Source organism: Uloborus diversus, chromosome 9 (genome assembly GCF_026930045.1).
Source record: "Uloborus diversus isolate 005 chromosome 9, Udiv.v.3.1, whole genome shotgun sequence".
In the NCBI taxonomy this organism is placed as follows: Eukaryota; Metazoa; Arthropoda; class Arachnida; order Araneae; family Uloboridae; genus Uloborus; species Uloborus diversus.
Window position 1 is genome coordinate 35,951,872 of NC_072739.1, and position 25,590 is coordinate 35,977,461.

A 25,590-nucleotide genomic window follows, 5' to 3' on the forward strand; every position below is an offset into this window, starting at 1 on the left:
GACAGATCGAGCATGGGCCCTTATCTTGAAGAATCTTTTGAAAACACTTATGTTTTTTAGTCATGCGATGTTTTATGGTAACGCAACAACAAAATCGCAATTCAATGAGTAGTTTTTTTTCTCATATCAAAGTTGAACACTTAATTGCTGGTGTCAGTGGTGGAGTTACATCAACTTTGGTGCTTCATCCACTCGATTTGCTTAAAATAAGATTTGCTGGTTTGTTTAATTCTTTATTTTTCTAAGGCTTTCTATTAAATGTGTGCTTCTTTGATTTTTTTTTTTTTTTTTGGCATGTGTTATTCATTACTAAATGATGCTCCTATAGATTAGCTGTTTTTTTCATATTTTTTACTTTGGTTTTATGTTTTTCAATTTCTCACTAGTTTTTTTCATTTATAGTTAATGATGGTCAACAATTAACCAGGCCTAACTATCATGGCCTAGGCAATGCTGTCACCACAATTGTGAGAGAAGAAGGAATACGTGGCCTGTATAAAGGTGTTACACCAAACTGTTGGGGAGCTAGCCTAGCATGGGGATTCTACTTTCTTTTGTAAGTTAGATCATTGAACTTATTTCATTTTGAGGGAAAAAAAGTATGATCCTGAGTATCACCTGATTTCTCCTCTCCTCCCTAGTTATTAAATGGGATACTGATTTTATGGAGGATTAAATGTTGTCTATTGCAGGGCATTCAGTGAAACCATTCTCTCGGAACATAGGCGGATTTAGGCTGTGATTTCTGGGAGTGCAACAATATAGCATTGGCGTAGCTGCGGAGAGGGCGGCATACTTTTCTGGGCGGCGATTCAGCACTTTTGGTGTGAAAAAAAAATCAAATAAGGGAAACATACTTTAAATCTAATACTGTAGGCAAAGAAAAAAGAAAAAAACCCTTTGAAATGTAAGGTTTTGGTATGACTGAACGGTCATTTCAGTGTTCAAAGTTGAAATATTTTCGTAGTGAGCCCTTGAACCTTCCTCATTCACTTAATGTCCGTAAATTGTAATTCAACACTTCAATTGTATTTTTAAAACTTAAATTTCGGAAAATATTCAAATATGTAATATCAAATATATTTCTGAAATATAACATCTGTTTCTGTATATAAATATCAAATATATTTCTGTAAAAGTTGTTTCTTTGCCAGTGCTGAATTAATGCAGGGAAAACAAATTATTGGAACTTTGTTACGGAATAAAAGCTGACTCTCCATCGTCCCCAAAGGCTTAAACTGACTTCAGTTTTGATAAAGATTTGGTAGGGAACCATATTCCCCCAAAAGTTACTTTTAACTGCAATTTTTGATGAAAATTCAGAATCTTTCTCCAAGATAAGTGCCTGACCCCGCCCCCTTTATTTTTGTAGGAAGAATACGGATTAAATTAGTTTCCCTTTGCTACCTTAAATGAAGTTTTCTATTTTGAGCGATAATTTTCAATGCTTTAATGTATTAGATATATCTCAATGAAAAGGTGGCAAATAGAGGAACCGCCCTAGGCGACAGAAACTGTAGCTATGCCATTGCAATACAGGGGATGGGGGGGGGATGCGGCACTGCAAATGGCGACTAAAGCTGCTATTTTGACTGCAAAGGCGACTATTTTGATGACAAAAGCGAGTATTTTGCAATCAGTCGTAAAATACAGCGACTATTTTAGTAAGTGAATCTAAAATTCGTGAAAAAGCTAGGTTTTTTTTCCTCCTAGGAGAAAAATTTGTTAAAAAAAATTAAAAATTCGCTTTTAAGTTTACCCCCTAATTACTACGGAAAAAAAGGCAAAGTTTTACCGCGTTTAATTTTTGAAAACAATCGTTTTAAAAGGCGAGAAAATGAAATGTAATAAAACATTCACCACCAGAAAAAAATGTGAAATTTACATCTTTGTACAAAAAAAAAGTTTTGCAAAGTTTCGTCGCGATCGTAAAATATCGCAATTTTCGTAACGGTATCGTTTTTGTGAGTGCGATTTTTGTAAAAGATTAGTTTTTGCAATCGCGATTTCTGTTTCTCAACTATTACTTTTTTTATACTGTTTTTTGGTTCTTAATTTCTTTTATTCGTACTATACATTCATTTTTTTTTAAACGAGAGCAAATTTTCTTTCGATCGGAAATATGAATGTGATGCTTCGAGCTCTTTTTATACAGTCAGTCTTTTTCTGTTGTCTTTAATTAACAGTCAGACAGTGAGAAAAATATACTAGAATGTGTCAGTGCTGGTTTCTCTAGTGTTTGTTCAGGGTTAGGCTAAAATTTGGAATATATTTTTTAAAGTTTTCCTTTTTAAAGGTTGTTAGGAGAAAATTTACCCCACGTAGGTCTGTCCCACTAAAAGGTATTAAAATGATATAAATGCTTTTTTTTTTTTAAATAGGAGATTATTTTAGAAATTCCTTTCTGTATATGGTAACTATTTTGGAGACTATTATTCATATTAAAGGCAACAAAAGCAACTAATTTTAGTAGCGGAACTCAATGATAGCATTGTCCCGCCCCCTTTAGAAATTTTTGAAATTTTACTGTGGAAATGTTGGTTTTTAGTTGATTTCAGAGCGATTTTATTGTTCTGTTTACTTGAATGATGTGTAAGGACGTTATATCGTTTTTAAGGAAGTAAATCACAATAAACATATTTTTTGACTTAATGGTTGTTTCAAAGAAAAAGAAAATTATAATGTTATATCAATACATACCCAATTATGGAGTATAAAGTTATTATATAATACAGCGTTTAAAAATAATTAAAGGAATGTTTTATTTTATTTATGTAATTATTCATCATCTTTCTTTTTTAAATTTAGAAATACTTCTTTTTAATTCGTGTAGCACAATTTCTCTCGCACTGGCGATGTGTGGTGACCGTGTCACACAATAAGCTGCCTATTATTGTATTTTTGGGTTTGCTTTCAAATAAATTAACTTGCATTTAGCTGTAGAAAACTATAAGTTGTTTTACAAAATTCCTGAGGAGAAATATATATTTTCTCCTGATAAAATACATTTCATTTAAATTTTCTTTAAAAATCCAACAAAAATTATTGGGGGTGCGGCGCACCCCCTGGCACCCCTGTAAATCCGCCTATGTCTCGGAAAAGTTACGTGTTACTTAAATTTTGCCTTTTTTCAGCTTAGTGTCACACATTCAATCATATTCTGCATTATCATTAGCCTGGTAGCAGAAGCAGCATATTTAAGTCTTAGAATCTTGGGAAAATCTGTAGAATATATCTTAATTGGTAGTACCCCCCCTCCCCTAAATTCCCCCCCCCCAAAATCTTAAATTTTAGGGGAAGTATTTGTACTGTATTTTGTACATGCACTTGTAATTTTAAGTTTAACATCTAAATTTTAGGAATTTCTGAATGCTCATTTAGATTTTATTATTAACTAGCAGCGTTGCCCGACTTTGCCCGGTCTACCTTGAAAATAAAAATTGTATCAAGTGACTTATATTCAACAATCAGGCGTAAAAAAATAAGTAAAAAAAAACGCCATGATTTCCCTTCCAAACAATGACGACAGATATTAAAATACTTTTAAGAAATTAAATCCAGAAAGATGGATTTAAATTGCATAACCATGGAAACACAAAATAAAATAAGTTTAAGGAATTAAAATGCGAAAGAAAATGGTCCACAATTTGAATGGAATCGAGATTTCTTAAACTTGATTTAAAAAGGCTTGTAACTTTTTTCCTTTCGAGATAAAAGCTTACTATTTCGATCATAGGTCGAGTTAGATCTGGAGTAAAAAAGGTCGCTTTTTCCAATGGCGTCAAAAAGAAAGCTGTGGGACAATTCCTTCACTTTTTATTGATTTATTTAGTGAAGAAAGTAGTGCCTAAATTTCAGCTAAGCCTAAAAAAATTCGAGCTAGAAACGCAAATAACTCCCGCGGTAATAAAGTTAGAACATTTGTACAAATTGCGTAGAACGCAGAAAATTCTACCCTTTCTAACCATATGCAATATTAATATGTGCAAGTATTTTTTCACCCCCATATTTGAGAATTTATGTGAAAATTGAATGTAAATTGGAATAAAATAAGAACTATTCATTGAATTTTATTCGAACTGATCTGCAAACCTTTTCAGAACTTAAAGGAACAAACTGAAAATTTCAGCGCAATCGGCCGGGTAGTTCTCGAGTTCAAACACACAGATGCTTTTTGGGGACTTCATTTTATACTATGTAGAGATATAATGTTGGTTTATTTTGCAGACTATTTTTAGAATTTTGAATTTGTGTTGTAGACTGGGCAATTCCATGGAATCGGACGTAAAAAATGAAGAAAAATTTCTCAGTTTTAATTCCATTTACCAAGTATAAACTGTTCCAAAATGATCAAATTTATTTACAAGATACTTACTACATCCCACTGAATAAAAAATCATGTTAGTTTTCCAAAATAGATCCCTAAAGTATAAATTGAAAAATTTAAAGAGTTGGTGTCGGACGTAAACACACAAATAGTAAAATTGATGGTTCACTTAAAAATTACTAAAAGTCTGTGAATTGGCTTACATTTTAATTTTAAAAACAGCATAATTCTAAAGTATACTTATGATTGAAGCATATTTCACAGTTTTCAAATGATATCATAAGGAATAAAATTATTTAAAAAATATTTTTAGCTTGGTGTCGGACGTAAATTTTCAGTGTCGGACGTAAATTGTTCATATTGGACGTAAACTATTGCTCTTAAATGTAAATCCATAACAATGATTTCAGTTATAAATATGTAAATTGTAGGTTACATATACTGACACAAAATTTACCAAGTAAATTCAAAAGTAGGGTTGATTAGGGGAAGTGGGACACTGGGGTAAATAGGTCACCCCAAAAACTGAAATATCCATATGGTTTTTATACTTTTTTACATTGATCATGTCATGGTTCATCACAGTGATTAGTTTTGCATATATTAGGGTTACGTGGCATTTTTTTTTCTAGGTCAGAGAACTTAGTCAAAAAAAAAAATCTGAAAAATATTTTTTGCCGAGTTTAAGCAGCATTTTTCAAAGAAGTGCTTCCCGGTTAGCATTTATTTTTTTGTGATCATTCAACACTCATGTACAGATTAACTTATAGTGCTTACTGCAATCAGAATTTTTGAGTAAAATATTATGAAAAACCGTTTTAAAGGAGGGGCCCCACTTATTCCGTAAATGTTCGCTATAAGAAGTCCTCACACTATGAGGTAAGTGCTGTACCCCATGACAGTAAGGATTTGAAAATCAAAAGCAATTCTGATGAAATATTTGTATTAGTGAAATACAAGACAACTATGCTGACTTAGTAGGAATTGATAGTTCAGCTACAAAAGCTGATGATTAGTTATGTGTGAAACTTACCGGAAAGAAAACCATCAAGATTTATGTGGGTTGAATGTTGATAATAGTTCTTCCTTAGCCAACTTTACATAGACGCAATCATTTAGTGTTTCCAATTTCTTTTTCTACTTATAGTTTTGGCAAATTTACCAAAATTGATCTTAATCAACTGTATTACCCATACAACATACCTTTTCTCTAAAGGTGTCCTACTTACCCCTATCAACCCTAAATGTATATACAGTAAATTCACTAAGTTCTTTTTTATGCATGTTTCACTTTAACTTTGAAATTAAAGGCCAAAAAAGGAGAAACACAGTTGAAAACATATGTTGTTTAAAGGAATGTAACAGTGTCGGACGTAAAATTTTTTTTACGTCCGACACCTAGATTTATGTAAAAAATATTCACTTGTTACAAAATAAAAATAGGTTACATCAATGAGATTAAAAATCTTACTTTGTACCCAAAAATACATGTATGTAGCTTTAAAATTATTGGCTCAGCATAATTAACTGCACATTTTGGTGTCGGACGTAAAACACTAAATGTACCCCAGAGGAATTCTTTTACAAATCAAAATGAATTATATTTTGACACATTTTTGCAACATCACCAGCAACACATTGTATCTTTAAATGGTTATTCATCTCAATTCATAATATTAGTATGTATTTTTTTTAAAAAAACAGAATTTCTTCGAAAGTCATCAAATATGGTTTGAAAATACCCAAGATGTTGACCTTGGTTTAACATCCTGTAACTTATTTATAACTGAAGTGATCAAATTTTAGACAGGCATTTCAAAATATACAACTCTTTACCTTTAAAATGATACCTTATTTGTTTAGAAATTTTAATTTTGAAAATTTGATCATCTGGTTGACCTTACCATGGAATTGCCCGACTGCTGAAAAAAATTCTGCTGCTGAGATCATTTGTTTTTTATTCCATTATATACTTGTTATACTAGGATCTTCTAACAAAAAAGCATTCTAAAATCATTCATTCTTCTGAAAGAGAAACAGTTTGACTTTATTGTTTGTGGCCACTTTTTACTACATGCTTTAATTCTTGTACTTGCACTAGACACAGGACTGCCAAAAGCCATGGTGAGCCCCTTGTCGATTTGGTTACCAGCAGGGCCGTCCGGAGAGGGGGGGGGGCGAGTGGGGCAATGGCCTCAGGCATCACAAGATGAGGGGGCGCTTGTTTCATGTATCAGATACACAATCATGGATACCCAGACTAGAGAATCATTGCTGTGATTCTCTATTTTTTTTCCAAGTGCAAGAAAATATTCCTCTCTCACTGGCTTTAAAACATTCGTTTCCTTTGTATCATTGAAGCAGATATAAATTCTGAGAATATACCAGTTTAAAATAAAACAAAAGGCACTTCTCCATTGTATTGTTTCCACCAAATTTCTTGGTACCCTGTGTAGGCTTACAGGTGGGGGGGGGGGGGGCTCATGCTTGGGGAGCAAGACAGGACATGGGTTTGATGCCAAGAAGAAAGTACTTTCAGTTCATCCCAGTAATTTCATAGACTGTAGCCAATCAATCATTACCATTCTGCTAGTGAGCAGTATTTTATCGAGCTTTATATTGGTATTTTTTAGAGTCTTGTTTCATATATATTTTTTTTTAAATTTCAAATGGCAGAGAATCTTATAAAATGATAAGATAATGTTATTGAAATAAAAAATATTGAAAGTTAATTTTGATTCTATGACCTGTGGCCCCCTGTGCCTTTATCTGGCCTTCAATTATTATTTTCATTAATTGAGTCGTTACTATTTTATTCCTTTTTAAGATAAAAAACCTTAAATACATTCAAAATAATTAGTAAAAAATATACATTCTGCATTGAAATTACAAACAAAGTAAAGCATTTATATGCACTTTTTTTCTTCACAAATTTATGTGCATTTTAAACCAAGGATGATCATTTCGATTCATTGGGAGCCAGCTCCAAAAATCATTTAGTTTGTGGCGGGTTGGTACTGTTGGCTTAGCTTCTGGCTTTAAGAGTGGAAGTAAAATGACAAATTAGGTAATATATATTTGTTTAGTAAATTCATTACAATATGGGGTGATGCTGATGGTGTGCCTATTCCCCCTCAAATGCTTTGAAATACTCGCTAACAAAGCAAAGTCTTACTTGAAAATACTCCTTCTAAAAATTTCAATGGCTCAATCTGAGCGGTATCTTTCCCCTTTGTGATGGGGCATCCATGAATCTAGCTACGTAGAACAGAAACTTTCAAAAATTTGATGCAAAAAATGGGATCTTTGTTCGACATATATAAAAGCTGTTATCAAGTTGGTACAAGTAAAAAAAAAAATCTTGAAAAGCATCATTGGATGAGTCCAGATTGTAATTTAACTTTGATGCAATTTATTTCAAAAAAAAAAAATACTTTCTATTTATATGCTATAAATTATTTATTCATGTTCTTAGTTTGAGTAGCTTATTCTGCTTTTATTGTTTGTCTTTATTTTGTGGGGTAACATTTTACCAGATAAATATTTTGATTTTTGAAAAGTTTTTGGGGGTACTAATCCTCATATATAGTATAATAGCCAATGATAGAGTAACGCTCCTGACATCATCAAAAATGAAGCTCATGCCGAATTTTCCGATTTTTTGTTTTCGAAATCTCTGGGAAGTTGAGATTAAGTATGGTGTAGTCTAGGAATCATTTTTATTTTGAAGTTTTTTTTAACATCGAATATTTTGCTACAATAGGAATGCATACATTAATGTATAATATGAATACATACATTTTGGTGAAATTAAGATATTGGTGAAGAGGTGTACTGAAAGTTGATTATATACACAAAGAAATATTTTATGTAGCTTTCAACAAAACTAGGAAATTACAACTTCTACACTATCACAGGCTGGGTTGCCCCCCCCCCCCTTAAATATCGCAAAGACCCACCCCCCAAAAAAGGGAAAAATACCCCCCCTAAAAATTTCAATGGTGCGGTCTGTACCATGACCACCCCCTTGTTAGGAGGGCACCCCTGGCACTAGTGTCAGCGCTCCCCTCCCCTAAGAGAAATATATTTTTATGTTTTATGTAAAGATAAAATTAATCCGAGTTTCAGCCCCTATAGTCAGGGCCGGATTTGGAAGTGTGGAGGCATCGGGGGCAATGAAGGAGTGGAGGCCCTAATCAGGGTTCAAAAAGATCATCATATTTTCGAAAATATCCGATACTTTGATATATATCCAAATATTTTGATATATATGTATATATCCAATATTTTCGACCCGTGAAAGTTAGGATAGTTTGTAAAAATTTTATTGTGGGGGCCCCTTTGTTGTGGAGCCCCAGGGGCAGTAGCCCCGCCTGCCCTCCCTTAAATCCGGCCCTGGCTAGATGCATTTTTGCTGGCACCTCTCTGCAGTATTTAGCTCCAATTTCTTCAAGATTAGATATATGAAATATGATCTTAGATATCTAAGGGAAATGTTTCAGAACTGATCCATTTTGGAAGTCACCATGGTGGACTGATGCAGTAAGTATTCGTTCAAAAACATTGAACTTTCAAATAAAGGTTAAAAAAGAAAATACAGAATGTATATCAGTGAAACCTCCTTGCTTTGCTAGAGCTCCAAAAGGGTTTAGAATTGGAAGATTGTTATCTTAAGCTTTTTATCGGTTCATGCTATAGCGATGTTTGGCGAAAGCAAACTATATTTCACAAGTATTGCAGCATAAATTTTTTCAGAGTAATCAAGGTTTTCTATCTTGGATAACATAAACTATGCTTCAAAAATTTTTGTTTTTCAGATTATAATGCTTTTTTTTCAAGAATTTTTTTTATTTTTTAGTTATAATGCTATCAAAGCATGGATGTTGGAGAAAGGGAATAAAAAAACTTTAGGAGCTGGAAGTCACATGCTAGCTGCTGCTGAAGCAGGTTTGTTAACTTAATACTGTTCAGTTAATATTTTGTGTTTTGTTATAGTTACAGATTGTTTCAAAAATGTTTTTGCCATATTACATTTGACATTGATGTTATCTTTCTACTTTTTGTACTGATGAATTGTATGAGCTAAAGTTATAGTGGTGTAAGTCAAAAAATTTAGTTCAAATTAAGCATGAATTTAAGTTCGTGTTTAGTTTCTCTATTAAATATACCTGTTGTGCAAAATAGATTCATGGCAAAAATGTTACATAATAAATAGAAAATATCCTAAAATGTTTCCAAAATGCTTTTTTTTTCAATTAGTATACTGAATTGATATGGTTAATATCTGAAGTGCTGCACATTAAGTAACATACTAACATGTCTATGCAGTAATCTTTCTCAAAACATTTTTAAAAATTTGATTTTTAACATTTCAGAAAAATCTAATACAAAGAAAAGATTATTATATTGAAAATTAATGCTAAAATTTAATTATATATATAAAAAAAAACAGAGGAGCCCTGCTAAAATGTGGAAAATGTTAGTGTCTGTTAATAAAGTTAAAATATAATACACATTTAGGAATGTAAAAAAGTATTTGAAATTAAGAAAAAGCTTTGAATTGAACATAAGGGAAATAATCACCTTTAAATTAAGAAGAGTATCATTGTAAACTTCTAAATTCAATTGGTGAAGATTCTAATTAATTAATTTGCCATATTAATTACAAGAAGGGTTTGATTTTATAATATTTTGATTGCTTTCAAAATGGTTTTTCTTTAAACTATTTAAATTTGCTTCCACAAATTGCCTTTTGGAGATGAATATTTAATTTCTACCATTTTTTACTCAGGGGTTATTACTCTTTTAATGACAAACCCTATTTGGGTTGTGAAAACCAGAATGTGTTTGCAGTATTCACAAGAAACTAGTTTACCTCCTTCAAAACACTACAATGGAATGGTGGATGCACTAGTCAAGGTATATCGCCACGAGGGAGTGTCTGGAATGTACAAGGTAACTTTCAAAATCTAATCTTTAAGAGGTGATAAAATATCATTTCTGTACTTGAGAGGTAAAGCACACTATGTCTGTTTTTGAGCAATCACATTGCTTATTGTTCTCACTTGATGGTTTTGATGTTCCTATGATTTTATCCCCCCCCCCCCCCGCCTTTTTCTGCAGCGCCACCGACCTGGCCCCTCCCAATGCTGCTCCTCTAGCGAAAACCGTCCCCAAGTTGCGTCCATATCCTTCACACACACGCATACATACACACACACACTCATGCATGCACACGCATACATACAAACACCTATACACACACACACACACTCATGCATGCACACTCACACAAATACACATGCGTACATACACATACCTATACACACACTCATGCCTGCACACAGACAAACACGCCTACATACACACACACGTGATTGCGAAAAACATAATTTGAATTTAAGAAGTCAAAATTCAAATTAATGTTTTATTTATTATTATTTTTTTCAAAATCAGGATTTAACCTGTTCTCAACTTTTTATACTATGTACAGAGAGATAAAGCATTAAGTTTTTGATAAACAAATTTTCATTTTATGAAAGCATATACAGCAAATTCATAATACAAATCATCACAAAAGAAAATAATTGAAACTCTCATCTCCAGATCTGCACAAATACAGATTTAATTAACTGATATCTATACCTCAGAGCTAGACTAGTCTAAATCGCATAATCGCTTTTTTGAAGGAGAGCCAAATAACGGTCGCTTATTGCATACAAAGGATTAGACTCCTGTTCTTTTAACAAATGTGAAATATTACATAGGTTTTTTTTTTCAGTTTCAATGCAGAATAAGGTTCTACATATAATGCACTAATAAACAGAAAATTGCAGTTTTTGGACCTTTATTAATCTAGCTCTGAGGTACAAAAAATGTGTGAGTAAGGAGAGTTACTATTACTCAAAATATAGGCTTGGCAAATTTTTTTTAAAGAATGTAATTTTAGTTGTGTAAAATTTGCATCTTGCAAAATAATCCATACTTTCATTTTTGCGAAAATTGTAACTCTTGAAAACAAAAGTGCTTTTACAGTAATTGAAAGTTAACCAGGATTTTGAAAATATGATATTTTCGAAAATATCCGATATTTTGATATATATATATATATATATATATATATATATATATATAGGATATTTTGCTATCTATCCGATATTTTCAATTAGCACAAATTAAAGTGTTCAAAATAGTAAAATGCATCCTCACATCACTTTTTATTTTCCTACATTATAATTACAATATGTAGACTTAAAACTAAGGTTATATTCATTATTTCAACCATTTCATTTTACATTTCTATCAATTTTAATGGAGTTAACTAAGCATTAGTTTTACTCATTTTTCTTCTGTCAGCTACTTTTACAGTTGTATGATTCAGTAATAATATGCATTAAGCAGTGCACAGTCGTAAGACATTTTCTTTTTTTTTTCTGAGCAATAATTAATGTTTAACTAGGCACTTTTATATGAATTAAAATTGGAGCATCACAACTAATTTTATGAATATAAAATACCAGTTAAAAAAGGAATATTGTATTACTTTGTTATTTTAATGATGTATTAATACATCATAAAAATATAGTACATAACTTTTTGGTTATTTTAAATAAATGATTACTATGTAAATAATATGTTGCTATCATTATAATGTAATTTTTATGTTGGAAATACTATAGTCGAAAAAATAAATTTTGAAAATTTCAAAATATCATGATATTTTCAAAAAAAATATCAGATACATATCGTGATATATTTCATGCTATATATCCACTGATATATATTGGCGAACCCTGAAGTTAACAAATGAGTAAAATACACATTTGGGTAACAAATTTTGTAACAAATAAAATATATGATGCAATAGTACTTTCAAAATTGTTGTTGGTTTCTCATTTTTTTTCCTCTGAATTTTTTGCCGACTATAGTTTTAGAGACAATGGAGTTTTGAAAAGAGTAGCAATGTATTTTATTCATGCTCTTTTAGAAAATGCATTAGTAAACACTACTAATGTTCTGTTACAGGGACTTGTTCCTGGAATGTTTGGGGTATCTCATGGTGCTTTGCAATTTATGGCTTATGAAGAAATGAAGAAGTTCTATATTGGTTATTATCAGTTGCCATATGATGATAAATTGGTAGGTTGAATTCTTATACTTTTTAAAAAATATCATAATGGTGCATTTAGAAATGTCTTATCTAGAAAAGCTCAAGGCCTGGTTATTATACAGGCATGCTGAAGACAACTAAGCTAAGAAATTATTGGTATGATTCATTTTGAAAAATTTATTTAGAAATATATTAGAAATACCTTTTTATGTAAATTGGATAAAGATGGTGGGAATTATGATTAATCATGACACATTGTTTTAAAAAAGGTGCTATGGTATTAATATGCATTTGGTGTTTTTTTAGTTAAAGCATTGGTTTAATTTTATTACTTCAAAAAAAAAAAAAAAAAAAGTTCAGTGGAAACCATCACTCACTGCAATAATAACACCCACCCTATTCTTCTGCAGTCATATCATTTATACAAAAATCTTATAAAAAATCATTTTCATGTTCTCTTCTGTTGGATCCCTGGTCATGTGGGAATTGCAGGCAATGAAGCAGCCAGTTCAGCTGCCAAAGCCACAACATCATGGTCGATGATAGTGTTCCTTTTAATGACATTAAAAACGCAATATCTGAATGTCTTAACACACATTGGCAGCAGACATGGAATCTTGAAGCACTAAATAAATTGCATTCGATCCAACCATCGGCTAAAGGTTTCAAATCATTACAACTTTCCAGGAGAGAACAAGTTTTGTTAACTCGTCTTCGCATTGGTCATACAAGGTTCACTCATAAATAGCTCTTATGTTGCGATCCAGCTCCAACGTGCATTACATGTAATGTGAATCAGACAGTGTTACATATTTTAAGTAACTGCCCAAATTTTAACCAAAACGTTTTAAATATTTTAATAATTTTAACCCCTCTTTGAAGGAGTTGCTTGGGAACCCACCTCATCGCAATTTATACTTCTTCCTCCAGGACATTGGATTCTCTCTTTTAATTTAGTGTTTGTGCCGTCAAAATGTGATTTTGTCTTTTTCTTGTTACTCAAGGTTTTTTGTCAACATATTATTTCATACGTTATTTAAATGTTTTTAATGTCTACATGTTTTTTATTACTTATTTTAAACTACTCATGTTTGTACCTTTCACCTGGAAACACGCTTACTTTTATATTTATCTATATAATTTATTCCAAAGAATCGTTTGGCGCAGTATAGCCCTCAAAGGCTCTTGCGCCATAAAAAACAAACAAACCAAACCAAATCAAAAAAATAAATAAATAAATAAATAAATAAATAAAAAATATATAAATAAATAAATTTTAAAAAATTGCATTTTTATGCATTTATTCTGCTTTTTTTTTTTTTTTTTTTTTTTGTAAAAGGATCTACATTTTTGGGAAGAAAAATTGACACTAGATTTGTATTACATGAATTATTGGTCGAAATCTTACAAAAGGATACTGACAGCTCAGTTATCCCATCCAGAAACTGCAGTTTCATCCTCATTATGAACTCATCAGTCTGAAATCGAGAAAAACTGAGCTGGGGGCAGACCAAAAATTGAAGGCAAAGCTTGTGTGGGTATTAAGAAGTAAATTACTGTCCCTAAGACAGGGCTAAGACGGAACTACATTCAATGTACCTACTGTAGTTCTGCCTTAGAACGCTTTCAATAATTGTTCAAAAAATATTCTAAATAAAGTTATTTAAAAACTCTCTCTCTGTACTTCATTCAATATGGAATAATTGTGATCAAGAATGAATTTTTAATGTAACAAAGTAAGTGGCGCAAAGGGGGGGGGGGGTTCAGTTTCAAAAAAGTGATTATTTTTTCCTTTTTTGTTTCATCTTGTAGTTAAACATTTCAAAAATATATTCCCAAAATTTCAAGTTATTTCGAGCAAAATTCTCAAAGTTATCAAGCATTTAGTCTCTGCTCCTTCAAATTGTACAGCTGCCAAAGAGTGCAGCAGTTCTGACAGCTGCAGATGCTCAGAATGTCAGTGCTGCTTGCTTGGGGTAAGTTAAGTATAATATAAATAGATAATGAAAAAAGAAGAGGCTGAGGAGATCGAAGCTGCTACAGTGACTGTACTCTATGGAGCAGGAATAAATGCTTTTTACCTTCTAAAACTTTTCTCAAAATCACTTTTTCAAAGTCTGTGTTCACTCCCATTTTAAAATCAATTAACATGTACGTGGTTGATAAGTACACACATTCTGAATATAAAAACTTCCCCCACTGTGAGTTTGAGTTTTTTTTTCTTTTTTAATAGATTTTTTACTATCAAAATAGTAGAATTTTTCGTGAAAAATAACATTTTTACTTTTAATAACCCTGTGTATTGCGAAGAATTACACAGCAGTTATTCAGAGAGATTCAATGAAAGACCTCAAAATTTGACTTAATTTATGTTTTTGTTTCTTATTCTACTATTGTTTTATATCTGTTTTTAGGGAACTTCGCAATACTTATGTTTTGCTGCCTTGTCCAAGTTGTTTGCTGCTAGTGTGACATATCCATATCAGGTTGTTAGAGCTAGACTACAAGATCAATACAAAGAGTACTCTGGTGCATTGGAAGTTATCAAAAGGACATGGAGGTAAAAATGATTTATCCTTTTTCCCCCTGCCCAGTAGAATAGTTTATAGCAGCAATTCTCAACCAGTGGTCCGGCAGACTGAGACTGGTCTGCAGAAGAATTTAACTAGTTTTCAGAGATTTTTCCCCGTTCACATTAAAATATTAAAAAATAAATAAAACAATTAAAAATAAAGTATGACAAAGAGGGGAGGGGAGACACAATAATAGTACCTTTTTAGCATTTTAATTTTTTATGTGAATTTTGTGATTAATCCTCCCAATTTCCTATAATCTCGCCATGGTTTATTTACTTATAACACTGTGTAATTATTAAAATAATTACTTGTCTTTCGTATTTAAATATCTTTATGATGCTTCTTTAACACCGAGTATGGTGTTGCTTATTTATTTTTTAATTTATTATTAGTATTATTTCATAAAACAGAAAAAAAAAAGCCCCTCACAAGTTTGTAAAATGTTTTCATGTTTTCACAAGTTTTAAACAGTTCCTGAGTTATCCCTTTTCTTTCGGCAGAAAAAAAAAAAAAAAAACTAACGGGTCCACGAATTTTTTTCAAAAGCTATCCCCCCCCCAAAAAAGACTGCTTAACAATCTTATTTAGTTTGTGAAGATTTAAAGCACGAGAAGGGAGAATACTCTTGGAAGAATTAGATTAAAATAAGCGTTATGATTGTTAAAACAAAATGAAAATCTTGCTTCCTATCCTACAGAAAATAGAATTTAATTAAAGAGCTCAATATAATTTAAATAACATTAAAATCTTACCCTCTTATGGAGAAAAAGAACTTAATTAAAAGATGTGCAGTAAAATTATTTAAAAAAAAAATTAACTTCATTGGGGTTTTGAACTAACTTGAACAGAATTCCACTGCTACAGGGACTCAGAGCATAGCAAAATGTCTTTTTTGTATGTTTGAAAAGTGTGTGGTCTTCAGCAGGGTTCCCCAAACAGCATGAGAATTGTGCACTTTTAAAAGAAATCTCACTTGAAACATATTTTGATACAGGACTTACTCGCGATTTTGTCACATCTGTTAAATTGAATAATGCAGAGCTGCCAAGTGCTCCGTTTTTCCCGGAGTTTCTCCGATTTTTATTGCGAACTCCGAAAATCCGATTTATTCCAAAAAACTCCGATTTTTCGACTTTTCGTTTTCAGATGAAATTTCCTTATCTTGAAGGCAGGAATTATGTACAAACTCAACAAAAGAGAAGACAATTTGATGCTTTGGAAGCATTAGTATCAGGATAAACACTGAGGAGAGCGATGATTGGAGAACATCAGTTTTTGATCGAGCATTTCAGCTGCACGCGTGTAAAACATCGCCGCCATGTTTGGTCATTCACAAGATGGAAGTCGACGATGCTAAGTGCCTAAGTTTTCAAAGACAGAGCAGATTTGGGTGTTTTTCTTAACTGAAAAATCATTAAAGTAAAGTAAAATGTGCTACATTTTTAAAAAAAAATACTTTAAATAATTTTCTTGAGAAATGAAAAAAATCATACTATTTAAAATTTTATCTTATCCTCACTGCTTTGGAAGTTATTGCGCTAAATATTCTCAATTAAATTGTAGTTTCATGAGGATTTTAAGTTATTTGTATGGAACAAGTTCAAACATTTCTATCCTAATTTTTGACTTAGTCGCCATATTTGGTCATTTTGTGAGATTTAAGCACTTAAGTCTCTTTTAGTGACCTAGTTTCCAAAAACGGAATAAGATGCATTTTGCAATGCAAACTATTGAAAATAATTGAAAATGGGCCCTTTTTCTTCAGAAAATTCTTAATTATTTTCTTGAAATATGCAAAATTTTTTTTCCAGAATGTTATTTTATCCTCATTGGTTTAGATGCTAATCTACTAAATACTGATTATTTCGTTTAAATTATAGTTTTTAAGGATTATTAATTATGTATAGTTACTTTTTTGCAACTAATTCAAAAATCTATTACCCTATTTTTTTTCGTAGTCGCCATGTTTGGTCATCCGCAAAATGTAAGTAGACGAGACTATTAATTACCTAAGTTTCCGAAAATAGAATTGTATATTTATCTCAATACAAACTATTAAAAATAACATACAATGCAAAAAAAGAAAAAATATATGTTTTTTTAAAGGGAAATTTTATTTGTATTTGATCCTCATTGTCTTGGAGGCTTTGTAGAAGCTATTTCATTCGAACTGCCGTTTCCTGTTGACTTCTCATTTATTTATTCTTTTTTTGCAGAAAGATCAGAAACCTATTTTAACTTAAATTTTCCACGTGTAAAAAAAATATTGAATAATACTCTTTTAGAATGTGCAAAGTCCTATTCATTTATTTATTTACGAAAGTTGTAAAAACTCCCCCCCCCCCAGTTTGTATTTTAAAATTTAGCGATAGTGTTGGCCACTAAAATTTTGGGGTCTAGTGGCCACTTGGAAAATTCCTGAAAATTGATCTTTACTATGAAGTTACGTAAGAACTCTACTTCCAAGCACGAGAAGTAAATTGTGTATTTTATTCTTCAATTTGTTCTTATGCAATGCATTTTTAATACACGTATATGCACTAAAAATATTTAAAAAGAGATTGCAGTTTTATTAAATCAAACAGTTATGTTTTTTATTTTTCAATATGTAGCTACGTAACGACGCTTTTTTTTTAGTAAAATAATTTTATTTTAATCTTGTTTGTAGCTTTACTGAAAATCAAACATGAAAATTCAGAAAAGCATCATAATGGTGTTTAAAACTTATAGAAGCTTGTGGTACAGAAGGAAGGCTTAGCAATGGCCATGATTTCTTGCTCCTATTTTAACCCTCGTTGCTCCTATTTTTTCCCTTCATTGCTCCTATTTTTTTTATCTTGAGGTTGGCAGCTATGATAATGAGATTTTTTTTAAATGTCCCTCAATTTTTAAAATTCATTCTAATTTCAACAGAGGGGGAGATTTTCTCACCCACATTTTCCCCTCTAATAGAGACCCTGGTCTCCAGTTCCAGTATTATTTTGCTTCCATGCTCTGCTTGAATGAAGCTTAGCCTAGGATTTTCACTAAATTAGAAACCCTTGTATCTGCTTTTCTCATTTATTGTGAAAACTGGAGCAATCTTCATCTTGTGAAGTAAAAAAGCCTCTTCCCAATGGCATAGAATGTTAAGGGGTGTGGGAAATCTTACATCTCCTTAATATGCAATTTATGTAAAATTTTAGTTCTGAAATAAATAAATGAATTTAAAAAAAAAAGGAGGTTCTAAGTGATATTGTATTAAATTTCAAGGCTGTAATTTCAATGGATTCTCCTGGACATAGAAACAATATGGCAGCCATAGACACAATTTCTTCAACTTTTTAAAAATATATAGTGATAAATGAGTAATCTTAATCAACAAGTTTTTATTTGTTTCGTTAGAAAGTTAAAATATCTATAAATTCAGAATTCTAAAATATATCTTAAAGGTAATCATTTAATTTAGTTTGATTTCTACTTTTTGGAAAATAGTTCGAATATTTTGCAAACTAAGCCCTGTGGTGCATAATCATTGTAGTCTTCTGACTTCTCACAATAAAGACAAAACCCCTGCCGTTAGTTATAGTTCCAACTACCTTTAATTTCCCTCATAATTTGCAGTTTACCATTTAACTGCATTGACCCATTGTGAAACTGCTATTTACATATTTGTGTAATCAATGTGTACTTAAAATTCATTTCATTTTATACCAGAAAATAGTGCTTTTTTGCCCTGCTCATTAGACAGGTTATGTATCTTTGTCTATAGGTATGAAGGCTTGCGAGGTTTTTACAAGGGTTTGCCAGCTTACTTCCTCCATGTGACACCCAACATTTGTATCGTCTTCCTCATTTACGAGAAACTGACACGTGTATCTGAACCTGATGAAGATATTCTATGACACTTTAATAAGCATAGACATTTCAAAACATTTCTTGTAACATTTTTGAAATGCTAAGTGTTGAAAACTTGAAATTTCGTTTCATAAACCTTGATGGCAAAACATGATTATGTAGGGCCATTTGAGAAAGCATTTCAAATTCTAAACTCGAGTAGTTTCTATTATAATTTTACTATACTGCCTCCATATGTCAAGTAAGTTACCTAAAGATATCATTTTTAAGCCTCTTTATTTACCTCTTTTTAATTGTTGTCAAAAATGAATAAAATTGTAATTATTAAGTTAATGTAAGTGATTATTTAGCTAGTTATGAGCGAACAAAGTGAGTGGTGTAATGGTTTGACGCTGGTCTTTTACGCCCAAAGGCTCAGGTTCAGTCCTTGCTCCAGTTGGTGGTTTTTCAAGATGCAGAAAATTGAGTATGTGGCATGTAGAAGATCCTTCGAGCGCTCGTTTGGCTTAGAGTGTTCTCGGCAAAATTAAATTCCTAGAGCAATTTCGCATCGAATAGAGTCCAGGCGCCTCCATCTGGTGAGGAAACTGGGCTTCAAAATTCTCGTGGTAAAAGCATTGGCCGATAGTGGTCTACATGAATGAATGGATGCTATGAAATAAGTTTTTGTACAACAATAAAAAATTACAGTTGATCTTTTCAGTGCTAACCGAGCTCATAGAAATAGTCTTCAGGTTTGAAATATTTTTTTTTTAATTTTTTACTACACAATACTGTCTTTTTCAAGAAGACTTATTGTTTGTTCTATTTCAATGGACAATTTTTTTTTTTTGACATTTCCTTAACATTCCTTTGTTTTCATAAAATTATTAAGATTTGGTTCATACTTATATACATTATGTAATGTATTGGGATTTATGAAATGGTTAAATACTTTACTCTGGTTGTGCACAACCAAGCTAGAAATATATGAACTATTTCATTAAACATGCTACATAATGATGAAAGCCCTTTTAAAAATTTGATATTGATATTGTAATACTGAATAGTATATCAAAACGAATTTCTGTTTTTATAAAATAAGTTCTTTTTAATATGTACCATGTTAAATATTAACTAAGCCCTACAGGCATTCAGCGCAGTACTTATTTATTGAATATAATATTAAGCATGTTTTGATTTGTAGTGCAATTTGACAAGTGCATAGAGGGAAAGGGCGGCAAAGTATAATAGTTTATTTCATTTATTTACTCATCTATAAATTCATTTACATAGTCATTGATTTATTTATTAAGTAATTCTTAAACATTTATCTATTAATTCCTAATTTGATAATTTATTCATTCATTTATGTAATCAGTCATTAATTCGTTTGCTTTTTATTCTTTCATTTGGGGGGGGGGAGGAGGGGGTCAAACTGCATAGGACATGAACAATTCTTTGAAAAGAATCACTCAAAAATGCAACTTTTCCCCCAATTTTAGTCTAATCCTTTTTCTCAAGTGCAAAAGAAGTAAATACAGTCAGACCCCGATTTAAGAAATTCATCAGGGCCGAAACTTTTATACATTAAATCAGGGTTATTCGTAATATCGGGGTGTGAAAATGTTTTAAAAAATTGAATTCTAAAACTCCTAATAAACAACTGCGCAAAAATATCCACAATTAGAAAGTTTACGTTTTTATCCAGCATTTCACGACTTATAACTAGTTAATTTGAAATTTTAAACTACTGAGTAATAGATGTTTGGACAATTTCCTTGATACTTGACTCAAAATAGTTCTCATTCGACGTTAAGGAGAGAAAAAAAATACTGTGTCTTTTGCAGACTGCTGCATGAGATATGTTTTTACAGTTTCCAGGCCGTATAAAGCATTGGAAAAAGTAAGTTTTAATGGGAGTTTCACTATCTTTTTCTGCATCGGAATCACTATTCGTTGGTTTCCCTCTCGCCCGTCACAAATTGCAGATTCCAAAAAAAAAAGTTTTCTGCTTAGGACCATATGGATGTAACATTTAGAAAACAATCTAATATTTCCTAACTCAAATTACCAAAAAAAAAAATAGGGCTGTTAAAATAATTTGTTATTTCGGGGTTTATTATTCGATAAATAGGAGTTTTTGCTTTCATTTTAGTTGGGGGAAAAGAAAAATTCGCTAAATTGTGAAATTTCTTAAATAGAGGTTTGTTAAATTGGGGTCTGACTGTATTCAAAAATTCAACTGTGAAAATTAATTAAGACCAAATCATTACAGCATAAGACCGACTGCTCAAAAAAATGTAAAAAATACCATATTCAAATTTTCCATTAGTAGTTTGCATAAAAAATAATATTGATTACAAAGCTTATTGCAGTAAGGCTAGGCTACAATGTGAATTTTTATTGATATAATTCAAATTAACAATCAAAAATCGCAGTGGCGGAAACAAAACCTTTAAAAAAAATCCCTCTCACAAAAATGAGATTTTTTTGTAGAATCCCGTAAAAGTTGCGTTTTTGATCGTAAGTGTAACATTTCATTTATTTTTGTTAAACGTCGGTCAGGGTATGACGAGGGCAAATTGCCTTTTATCAGAAAGATTGACCTTCAGTTTTGATATGTTTCAATAAATATCTACCTCACAGCCACACTAAAGTATGTCCTCACATTTTTACTACTTTTCGGGAGAGTAAAAATGTTTGTTTACTGCATACAAAGGTTGGGAAGCGCTCTCTTATAAAACTGGTCAATAAATATGTAGGTGTTTTTTTTTCAAACAAAATTATGTTGTTACGGCTTAATGCAGGCTAGGAATTTATCCATATTCTGACCATTGATGAGATGGAAAGGCTAACATCCAGTTTAAAGGTGGAAATGGACGCAACTATTAGTTTTCAGGGATACTACCTTTTTTAAATGAAATCACCAAATTTTAGGAGCTCCAACAATGAAATAATGCCCTTACTCTAATTATTTATAACCTAGCAAATCCCCCCCCCCCTAGAAGTGGGGGGACCTTATTATAACCAATCTTCCTGTGCACGTTCAAATGCGTATGTTGAAATTAAAATCATGCCTACTGTGATATTAATGAGAAGATTAAAAGATGATTAGGTGTATTGTGATATAATATACTTGTTTGAGAAAAATAAAAATGCTGTTTATAGTGTAATATTTAACGGTTAGGTGTTTATTGATATTTATTGTTACATAATTATTTATGTGCACATAACTTGATTGTTTTGGTTATAAGAACTAGAGTTGTTTTCCATCAGAGCTGATGCTGAATTGTATACAGCAAAACAAATCATGACAGCTGCTACCCAAGTTCAATATAAAAAGAGCAATGTTGAAATTTAAATGCAAAAAGTTGTAGAATCTGGATTATGTGCATTAAAAATCATAAAAGTATGCATGCATATATACACCAAAACACCAAAAATGTGCAATAAAATTTATTTTTTACTCACACTTAGAAAGTTGACACATCTGAATTTTAAAAAAAAAAGCTTGTTTTTTCTTTCTTTTCTTTTTTTTTCCTAAAGCGGTAAAATAGATTGTAAAACAAATATTTTCACAAAAAGTGGTATGCATATTAATTGCTTTAACTACTATGAATCACAATATGGTTTTCTTTTTTTAAAAAGTGTCTTTTTTTATTTAATACTGTTTCTAAAGATGAAAATATCCTTTTAACTCCTATAAAACCTCTTTAAGTAAAGAAAAATCTTGTGAAAAACAAGATTGTAATTTCTAAAAACATATGCAATGTTTTTACAAATTACTGTTTTCATGCATTTTTCTGTATTAATGTCAAAAAGGGCTAAAATATGCGTTTTTGTATGTATATATCTTGTTAAAACTGAAAACGGATCGTATTGTACAAGGTGTCTTTTAATTAACCTACAACTATAAAATGAAATAACTAAGATATAATAGCAGAGAATCACTGCATGGCACTGCTGATTAATGCAGGTGACGGAAGGTATATAAAAAAAAACTTTCACACCATTGCCGAACTGTCTCTCCCAAAAGGTGATATTCAACCTAAAAGCGGGTAGGTTTTCAAAGAACGCTTGAAAATTGTAGTTTTTAGATTTTTATCGCAACAGTTTTGGCTTTATTTCCTAGCAGGGTTCTTGAACTCCAAAATAAAAAGTGATTTTTGTATTGTTTCAAACCCAATATTTATTTATTATCAAACTTTACAAACATTTCAAAAACCTGCTTTGCCCTATCAGGGAGCCCAAAACGGGTAAGCTTAACTAATTGTAATTTGGTACATTTGCCAGTCATATATGAAGTTATAAATGATTAAAATAAATGACTAGCTTAAAATAATTGATTATAAAAAAATATATAAAAAAGTTGTACTTATCCAATTTAAAGCACATTTGTTTATAAAACATAAAGAAATAACTGATTAAATTAATAGACTAATTAATTGCCTTCCTAAAAAATCACTTTTTAAAGTTATACTTATCCTATTGAAATAGAAAATCTAAGTCAACACAAAAGTCAAGAAATTATAAATGAATATTGATTAAATCCTATACCCACTTTGCTCGAAGGCATGTTTTTTATTGCAATAATTATAACCATAAATTTAAAACAGAAACAGATGAGAGGACTATCATAGTTTGTAGGTGGATGGTGTCAGAATAAGGTAATATTATTGACAATAAAAAAAAAGCTTGTATTCAATTAATCACAAGTTACAATGCTTTTTTAGAAATGTATCATTTTTTAATTTTTTTTAAAAAGCCTTGTGGCTCTATGCCACTTTACTGCTGCTTCGCTGGGACTGATTAAAACTGGGGGGAGGGGTCATGTAAACACGACATACGTATGCATCGACGCTTATGCACCACGAGGGGGGGGGGCTTACGAAGATCTATCCGCCTTGGGCCACCCTCCCCTATTCATTGTTAAAAATTGGTATTTATGTGGTGAAATTGCAAACTGTTGCTATTTCACAAACAACAGTATGTTTGGAACAGGGTTATTGCTTACCTGAAAACCATCCTGGTGAATTGCATTGAGCACCGTATTCACCGGATATGAATCCATGCAGATTCTATCTTTGGGGTCACATGGAAGGCTTTGTGTACCAGAAGAAGCCGACTGACCTATAGCCTCAAGAAGTCAGTAACTGATTCATTTGCAAGTGAGAGAAACACTTCAAAGAGTTACTTTTAAAAGTTTTACAGTACTGTCTGCAACAATTCTTGTGTTATTTCAGTTTAAAGTTGTTTGTTAATTAAGAGACACGGTGCATATGGTTTGATATACTGTCATATGGTGTGATATACATCTTTAAAAAATTTTATGTTTTGGAAAAATGTATGTGTGATTTAGTGTGTGTAAAAACGGAGTTTTAACTTTTGTAGATGAAATGTGTATGTGATTTTCTCTTGAGAATTACGTGTATAAAATGTAAATGAGTTTTGAGACGCCCTCTTGATACAGCATATAAAGAAATGTATAGATAAAGCAAGGGTCTTTGTGCAAAATTATTTATCACACTTCAAGTAAACATGAAATGTCATAAAACATAGGTAAAAACAGGGGCACTTAAATGGGAGGTTAGTGTGACCTTCCAAAAAATACCTCATTTCGCAAATTTTGTCTGACGATTCGGCAAATTAGGAGATATAATTGCAATTCTTAAGTGTCCTAATGTCGCTTTTCATTAGATGTACTTGTATTTGCATGTACTTATATTTGCATCTGGTGTTTTATCATTCAGCAAAATTTGGAGTGCTATTCAGCAAGTTGAGAATTTCTGCCCTCTTAAAAATTTAAAATAGTGGTGCCCCTGGAAAAATCTTCTACTTTATGCAATTAATATTGCAGCTAGACTGGAGTATTCACCCCTGATATGTATGAATGTATGTGTGTAGAAAGCAGCATTATAAAGAATTAAAATTGTAAAGGCTTGTCATTTCTAATTCCCATTGTGAGAAAAAGAAATATTAGTGTTGTCTAATATTATGTTGTTCATCCTCAAAATTTTCAGATAATCAAAAGAAAAAAAAATTATAAATAAAAAATACATAAAGTATATGAATGACTAAATGAATATTTTTAAATGAAATTCTATTAATGTGTATGAATGTCTGCTGTGAAAAATGTTCTAAAAGTCAGTTTAATTTTGGAAATCTTTAATGCAGATTTTTAGATTAAATCCTCCATTAAAAGAAAAAAAAGGAAAGAAAATATACAACTAAATAAAATTAAGAGGAAAATATGTGCAATTAAATATGCAGAAAATGATAACGCTCATATAAAAACTGATCTTTAGAGTTATGCTTCTGATTAGAGTTACGTACAAAGTTGTCATATCTTTCAGTTTTTGTATTAAGTATGTACTTCATTGTGTGCATTTTTTGGGACCGTTATTTGACATGCATTTAGAAAATAAAGTCATGCCGATTGATTTATAAATGACTTTTGTTGCATTTCAAACTTCAGTCATATTTATATGTCCAAATATCCTTACTGTTTATGATCTTCTAATAAAAGGAATAAAGTATTCTGGCTCGTAATTTTGTTTATTTGGGATGTTTTCTGCAGGTATGAAGGTGTCAAAGGTTACTACAAAGGATTAGTTCCAAATCTGCTGAAAGTAACACCTGCTACAGCTATAACATTTGTAGTTTATGAGAAAACATCACATGCTCTTTCAAACCTATTCAAATAGTATCATTTTTGTGAATAGCCTGCAACATGCCAAATTATTTCATCCTGATAATGT

At 31.3% G+C, this 25,590-nt stretch overlaps 1 protein-coding gene across 2 annotated transcripts; it reads left to right on the forward strand.

The window, feature by feature from the left end:
* Positions 1-25,590, forward strand: LOC129230689 (mitochondrial folate transporter/carrier-like). Of its 2 annotated transcripts, none has more exons than XM_054865106.1 (7): positions 1-219; positions 403-556; positions 9,186-9,274; positions 10,119-10,282; positions 12,353-12,466; positions 14,852-14,997; positions 18,765-22,332. In XM_054865106.1, exons 1-7 carry the CDS (start codon positions 63-65, stop codon positions 18,895-18,897), a joined length of 957 nt encoding a protein of 318 aa, XP_054721081.1. In that variant the 5' UTR covers positions 1-62; the 3' UTR covers positions 18,898-22,332. The 2 variants fall into 2 exon arrangements, with proteins under 2 accessions (XP_054721081.1, XP_054721082.1); XM_054865107.1 differs by lacking the exon at positions 18,765-22,332 and adding an exon at positions 25,410-25,590 and having other exon boundaries at positions 7-219.

Coding starts and splice junctions, on each gene's coding strand:
- LOC129230689 (XM_054865106.1), top strand. CDS start 63: ATGCGATGTTTTATGGTAACGCAACAACAAAATCGCAATTCAATGAGT. Junction 557..9,185: donor TGGGGATTCTACTTTCTTTT/GTAAGTTAGATC, acceptor TTTATTTTTTAG/TTATAATGCTATCAAAGCAT. Junction 9,275..10,118: donor GCTAGCTGCTGCTGAAGCAG/GTTTGTTAACTT, acceptor TTTTTTACTCAG/GGGTTATTACTCTTTTAATG.